This window comes from Cucurbita maxima, unplaced genomic scaffold, assembly GCF_002738345.1.
Source record: "Cucurbita maxima cultivar Rimu unplaced genomic scaffold, Cmax_1.0 Cma_Scf00021, whole genome shotgun sequence".
Lineage (NCBI taxonomy): Eukaryota > Viridiplantae > Streptophyta > Magnoliopsida > Cucurbitales > Cucurbitaceae > Cucurbita > Cucurbita maxima.
This window is the reverse complement of record NW_019272037.1, coordinates 630,583-637,549: the sequence shown is the minus strand read 5'-3', so window position 1 is coordinate 637,549 and position 6,967 is coordinate 630,583. Positions and strand designations below refer to the sequence as shown.

The 6,967-nt window shown below is 35.4% G+C and overlaps 1 protein-coding gene across 2 annotated transcripts in view; it reads left to right on the top strand.

Moving 5' to 3' along the window:
* Positions 1–6,280, top strand: part of LOC111495212 (cyclin-T1-5-like) — an 18,774-nt gene extending 12,494 nt beyond the window's left edge. Inside the window, exons 4-8 of one of the 2 annotated variants that reach the window (XM_023145145.1) lie at positions 1,698–1,779; positions 3,488–3,622; positions 3,809–3,984; positions 4,093–4,244; positions 4,540–6,280. In XM_023145145.1, coding sequence (XP_023000913.1) covers positions 1,698–1,779; positions 3,488–3,622; positions 3,809–3,984; positions 4,093–4,244; positions 4,540–5,576 — 1,582 coding nt within the window. In that variant the 3' untranslated portion in view covers positions 5,577–6,280. The remainder of the gene's footprint in view (positions 1–1,697; positions 1,780–3,487; positions 3,623–3,808; positions 3,985–4,092; positions 4,245–4,539) is intronic. The other variant, XM_023145146.1, reaches the window with a different exon arrangement.
* The last annotated feature ends 687 nt before the right edge of the window (positions 6,281–6,967 follow it).

Sequence of the window (6,967 nt, the reverse complement as noted above, 5' to 3'; positions counted from 1 at the left end):
AAAAAAAAAAAAAAAAAAAAAAAAAAAAAAAAAACTATCAAAACTCTTCTCAATGTCTTGGAAGATGAAATTATTCTCGTGCCAAATAAATGAAAAGAAAGCCAAAAGCAAAACCTTTGTCTCTTTGAATGGGGACTTGCTAACGATGAAATGCCATTTAACCGCTCTAGAAGATGTTATGTAAGCATTAAAGTGACGAAGATGAAAGGGGACACCAGGGAGGATGAAATGCCATTTAACCGCTCCCGAAATTCTCTCTTAGAAAATGTATGCATACTGACAAAGAGAACCAGTGGAGTTTCCATTGTCCTCTGTCCTTCTAGAACAAGGACTTGCTAACGATGGAAGGGAAACTTTTGATGTGTCTTCTTTTCTCTCTTTTGCAGATTTCACTTTTACTTGATTTTTGGGCTATTAGTATTTAGATCCCAACCCCTTAAATGAGTTTTCTTTTTCTTTTTGTATTTTAAGTTTGTTATTCCCCTTCACCTTGGTCTTTTTCCCGGCTCTATTTTCTTCGATTTGGGAGACTAAAATCTCTTAAGAGGTCAATTGTTGGGCTGTTACGTACATGAATTAACACTATTAGGAGGGCTGTGAGGTTTGAGTGGGTTCTTTTGCAATTCCTAGTTTCACCTTTTATCTTCTTCCCTAGCTCGTCAGCTACTCTTGAGGTCTTTGTCTTCTCTTCATGGAAGGTAAAAATTCCAAAAAGGCTTAAGATTTTTGTGTGGTAGGCTTTACTGGGTGAGTCAATACCTTGGATCATACCCAAAGACATTCTTCCTTTGTCTTGTTCTTGCAATGATGCATTCTTTGTGTGAGGTATTAGAAGGATCTAAGTCATTTGTTATCGGAGGGCCAGTTTGCGAACTACCTTTGGGATCGTTGGCGGAGGTCTTTTGGGGTAAGTGGGGCTTGTAATATGGATGGATCATGTTTGTTCGAGGAGGTGCTTCTCCATCTTCTATTGAGAGAGAAGGACAAAGTGTTTTGACATGGGAGTTTCTTGCTATTTTGTGGGATATTTGGCTTTATTGTACTCTAGATTCTTTAGAGGTGATGTGAAATCTAGAGAAGAGGTTTGGGAGCTGGTGAGTTTATACTTTTATTTTGGCTGAGAGTCACTATACTGTTTTGTAATTATACCATTAGTCTTGTCCTTTTGGATTGTTTTTTTAGTTAGTGTCAAACTCTTGCCTTTTTTTTGGGGGGGGGGACTTCTTTTTTGTACGCCCTTATATTCTTTCATTTTTTAATGGAAGTTTGGTTTCTTACCCAAAAAAAAAAAAAAAAAAAAAAAAAAAAAAAAAAAAAAAGAATCAACACAATTGACCTTGTCAAAGGTTTTCCTCTATACATTGTTGGGGCTTTAGTGGATTGGTTGAATCTAACCTACTCAATATGTGTTGGTTCATTCTTTTAATTAGGTTAGTTTATTTCTTTCACCCCATTTCCCCCCTTCTCCATGTAATGTTTCTTATATATTAAAAAGAACATCGTGGTTTTAAGTTCATCAAGTTATGATATTATGTTAATATTGGAGGACAGAGATGATTGAGCATACAAAGAGATAGGTTCATCCCACTACACACATAAATGAAATTTAATAAGGTTCCATCAAAATATTATGGATAATTTTCTTATATAAGGATTTATTCTTAACTAGTATATCTCTAAAATCATATGGAATGCAGGCCCCAAGTAACGATAGCCACAGCTATAATATTCTGTCATCGATTCTTTCTTCGACAGTCCCATGCAAAGAATGACAGAAGGGTATGTTTCTTGTTTAGATTAAATATAACAAAGTTATGCACTGATATATTTTTTTTAATGATGTGTCGGTCTAAGATTGTTTTAGTTCTTGCTTATATAGGGGCAACATATCCATTTAGGTCCTTTCTAGTCTAATAACAGATTGGTTATTGTCTTGGCTCATAGGACATTCAGATTTCCTAGCAGTGAAAAGAGTGCGATTGATATGGAGTCATGAAATATAAGCCATTCTGAAGTTTTTTTTCCTTCGTTTAGGGGCATCCTTTGTTCAAAACTCTGCATCTATTTTTAGTAAAGTCTTTCCTGGTGGCTTCTGTTTTCGTCTTTTTCTGTTGGTTTGCTGTTTTGATTGTTATATGAAACTTCTTATTCACCCTGTGGGTGGTGGTTTCCTTGAACATTCTGCATCTTTTCATCGCAATGAAAAATTCTCTTATTAAAAAATGGTATGTGCAAATTGCACTTGGTGTCTTTGGTTAGTGATATAGAAACAAAAAATTGAAAATAAGGAATTCAATGAAAAGCAGAGTTGTATTTCATATTTTCAATGTTTTTGAATATGTTTAGTGGCATATTTAGAAACTAGATCTCAATTTTAAAAGTTACTCTTCCATATATATTTATAAACAAAGGATAAGTCCATTTCTTTGGTTTTTTGTTTTTTATTTTTGTGTGATCTTGGTATAGTTCACGACCCTTCACTTGGCATAGTTAATACAAATCTTTTGTAATTATTCAACTTTTATTATTTCTAAGGTATTTTTGTAGCTTTCTTCTTTTTGGGAAGGGATGCCTTGTCCCTTTGCTAGTTAGANTTTTCTTTTTTTTTTTTTTTTTTTTTTTTTTTTTTTTTTTTTTTTTTTTTTGAATGAAGTGGTTTGTGTTTCTTTTAAAATAAATGCACTATATACTTGTAAACAGGTTGAATTTTAACTATTTATGAATATTTTTTTATGTAATTATTTATTCTATTGTACGTAATTTAATTTTAATAAAACTAAAATTAGTTTATAACATGAATTAGTGTGCTTGTCAATGTCTTTTATAATTTTTAATGTAATTTTTATTTTTAAATTAATTTTCAAATTTTAAACTGGATCCAGTAAAAATATAAATTTTGTGAATATTCACNTTAAAAAAAAAAAAAAAAAAAAAAAAATCTGTCAAACGTGTATTTGAACCCATTTGACAAAGTGAATATGAAAACAGAAGGCAGAATCCAAATTGAAACAGGCAATTTGGGTTTAATTCCAGAAATTGTCATCTTACATGAATGTAGGATTTTGTTGTAATATTTATCCATTTATTATATAAACAAGCCTAGTTTATCGGCTAAGGAATACTGCTTACTACCTCTAAAAGGTTGTAGATTTAAATCCACATCTTGACGTGTTGTAATATTATATCCTCAAAGGGGAAAAAAATCTATTTACTATTTATTCAGTTGAAATATTTTTCAGAAAGGATTTTTTGACGTTTTGTGTAGTTATGTTTTATTGTGGTTGAAGTGTTTCGTTTTGTTATCACGCACGCTGCATATGATTCACTCATTTAGTTTGCAAGTGCTTTTTTTTAATTATATTTGCCAACATTTACAGCTAATGTGTAGAAAGTAATAGCAGGAAAAATGGTATACGTTAAAGAGGAAAGGATGGATATTGAGTGATTATCAGGATAGTTAGACTTATGTTATTAGTATGATATGCAGATCATTGCAACAGTCTGTATGTTCCTCGCTGGGAAGGTTGAAGAGACGCCTCGCCCACTAAAGGATGTTATCATTGTTTCTTATGAAATTATTCACATGAAAAATCCTGCTGCAGCCCAGAGGATCAAACAAAAGGTTGTCTCTTACTGATGCTGTTTAATCCTTTTAATTTGTTTGCTTACTCAATTACTAGTTACCTATCAATTAGTCGTTCTTCTTGATGTCTGTGCTGTCTCTCCTCTCATGCGTGGTCATACGCACTTAATTGTGCTAGATATCGTTGGTTCATTTAGTTATAATCGATCTTTTTAAAACATGCAGGAAGTTTATGAGCAACAAAAGGAGTTAATTTTACTTGGTGAGAGAGTTGTGCTCGGGACCTTAGCTTTTGACCTGAATATTCATCACCCTTACAAGCCACTTGTTGAAGCAATAAAAAAATTTAAGGTTGCCCAGAACGCACTAGCTCAAGTTGCATGGAATTTTGTCAATGATGGGTAAGATCAAGAGGCTATTCGTTTATTCATGAATCTTTTAGTTCCTACTATATAGCCTCTTCTTTATTCTCTCTTCCGATACTTCTTACCAAAATCCTCTTTGGGCAGGTTGAGGACGTCACTCTGTCTGCAGTTTAAGCCCCATCATATTGCAGCAGGTGCCATTTTTCTTGCTGCCAAGTTTCTTAAAGTGAAGCTTCCATCTGATGGTGAGAAGGTTTGGTGGCAAGAATTTGACGTGACCCCTCGCCAATTGGAGGGTTTGTGTCCCTTCATTTTGTCAATTGAGATAATCTCTGACCAAAATTGTCAGCCTTTGCTGTTTGTGACTGATTTTTGTAATTCTCGTCCGTTAGAACTGTAGAAAACCAACCTGAACCAGATGATTTTAAATGATCAAGAATGTGATAAACTATCATATGATTTGGGTCTAGATTTTCAGGATTGAGTGTCATCCACGATAATATAGCTGTTATAGACTGAGCTTTTTCTTTGTAGTCTTTGAGTGAGCAACCGGAAATCCCAACTAATCATTTTATTTGTATCTTTTCGCAGAGGTCAGCAATCAAATGCTAGAACTATATGAGCAAAATCGGGTGCCACCAGCTCAGGGAAGTGAAGTAGATGGAAGTACTGGTGCGGGTCCAAGTCATCCTAATGTAGCAAAAACCACAGCTGCTACTGAAGAACAGACTTCAAAGCAAGTATCTTCGTGTTCAGCACCTGACCATTCATATGCAGATAGTCATGGGGTACCTCAAAGAGCTGCCCAGAATCTTGGCAAGAACAATGGGACTGCTACTGAGGCGGGCAGTGTCATTACTGGACACAAGGTGGACCCCGAATTAACAGATAGTCATCATACTGATGAAGTGACCTACAAGGATAATAGCAGAGATATTTCAGACCGAACGAGGTCTGTAGTTGAACACGTTGGAGAAGAGAGAGAAAAGAATAATAGTAAAAGTGAGAATGCGGAAGCAGGAGAACGGAGGGACAATGGTGTATCTCACAAGTCTAGCAGTATTGTTGGTCGAAACGCTGAGGTTCGGGAAGGTCCCATTGGGCAGTCACCCAAAGAAGCTATCAAAATGATTGATAGAGACAAGGTCAAGGCAGCACTTGAGAAAAGAAGAAAATCACGTGGAGAGATGTCCAGGAAGAAAGATGTGATGGATGAAGATGATCTCATTGAGAGAGAGCTGGAAGATGGTATAGAATTGGCGGCAGAGGATGAGAAAAACAGGCGGGAGAGGGGGCAAAGCTGGTCTAAGGTTGATAACCAAGATGATGGGAAGGTCTGCGAGGAATCTTTAAGTGCGCATCATTCAGGAACCAAGACCCACACTTCACGGGGGACCAAAGTAGAGAATGTAGTTGAAGAAGGAGAGATGTTAGATGATGCTTCCCCAGCTTTGAATAGCCGCAAGAGAAAAGCCGGTAGGTCCCCGGATTGGCACTCTGAGGGAAAGAAGTGGAATGATTCGATGTCTAATAACCATCACCATGCTGTGGAAGATGGTAACCGCAAGAATCGATCGGTTTATGCAGACAGGGAGATCAAAAGACATGCCCATGGGAATCACTTATAAGTCGTCGTCGTCATCGTCGTCAAGGATTCAGATCTTATATTGTAGCATAGCATGCGTGACCTGGGTAGTCCAAGTACTGAACCAGGATCATTGCAGTGAATAGTATACCGGTGCCATGGAGCCATGCATCATAAAATACAGGAATTATGGATGGATGCTTCACCTGGCAATCCTGCAAACATGCATACTTACCACTAATATGCTTCTTCAGTACATAAAAAAGCTAATATGCTTGGCCGAGATGAAAATTTACGTAGCACGGACATAAGCTTGCTTCCACCATTTTTCGTGCAAGGAAGCCACGAGGACTGTAATTTTGGTCGTAATTAATATTATGTTTCTGCTGTACTTTAGGATCGTTATAATATGCTTTTACCGTTACCGTACGATAATTTGGTTTACAGTATTCGTATGTAATTTCGGTCTAGGATTGAATTGTATCTCTCTCAGTCCGTTGAGCTTTCGGCCAGTATATCGCCCGAAGTTGGAGGAAAGAAAGGTGAAAAAAGTAATGCATGTCGGGAATTGCCCATCGTGAATTTTGGTGATGGTAACTGTGTAAACTTGACAGGCAAGTTTTACGTTCCAAAATGTATTGGAATGTTTGTCCATATAACAAGGCTAAATAACTGTGTTCTAAGCTTTTATATATATTCATATGAGCAGCTAACATGGTTGCTACCTGAAAGGTACTCTTATGATAACATTTGCTAGCGCAATTTGCCCCCTCATGCATTAGTTCTTATTTTCTTTCATAAAATCCTTCGAAATTCATATGAAATTGTGCTAGTTTTAATGTATTGATACATTTGTAACGAGGTCACCAGGTCGAAGTTAATAAGAATTAAATTGATTGGTATCCCAAATTAAATTTAAAGAAAAAAAAATGAAATAATGAACTAACATCGGTACCTCGATTGAACGTTTAAAAATTCAAAAAAGCATATCTTTTTACTCTCGAAATTAGAAAGATATTATTATAAGTCACGGAAAGCACTTCAACAAACCAATATAGTAGTCAAGTTACTCCGAAACAAATTAATAATTAATCATTTTAATTATATTGAAAATTCCATAAGCTCAAGAAACCATAGGGCGTGACATTAATTATGCTTTTAAAATAAAAATTAAAATTAAAATTAAAAAAAAAAAAAATCAAATATTCTTGCCGACATTGATGGCAAGAAACGACACAAATCATTGCTAAATTTCTTGACTTTTTTCCTTCTTTTATTTGACCTTTTTCTTTCCCTCCAAACACACAAATTCCACTTTTTCATTGCTAAGAATCAATCATTTTTTTTTTCTTTTTTCTTTCCATAATCTTACATTTCCTCGAGTCCGTGAACGATAACGATAACAATAACACGAACAGTCTCTTAGCTTCTCGA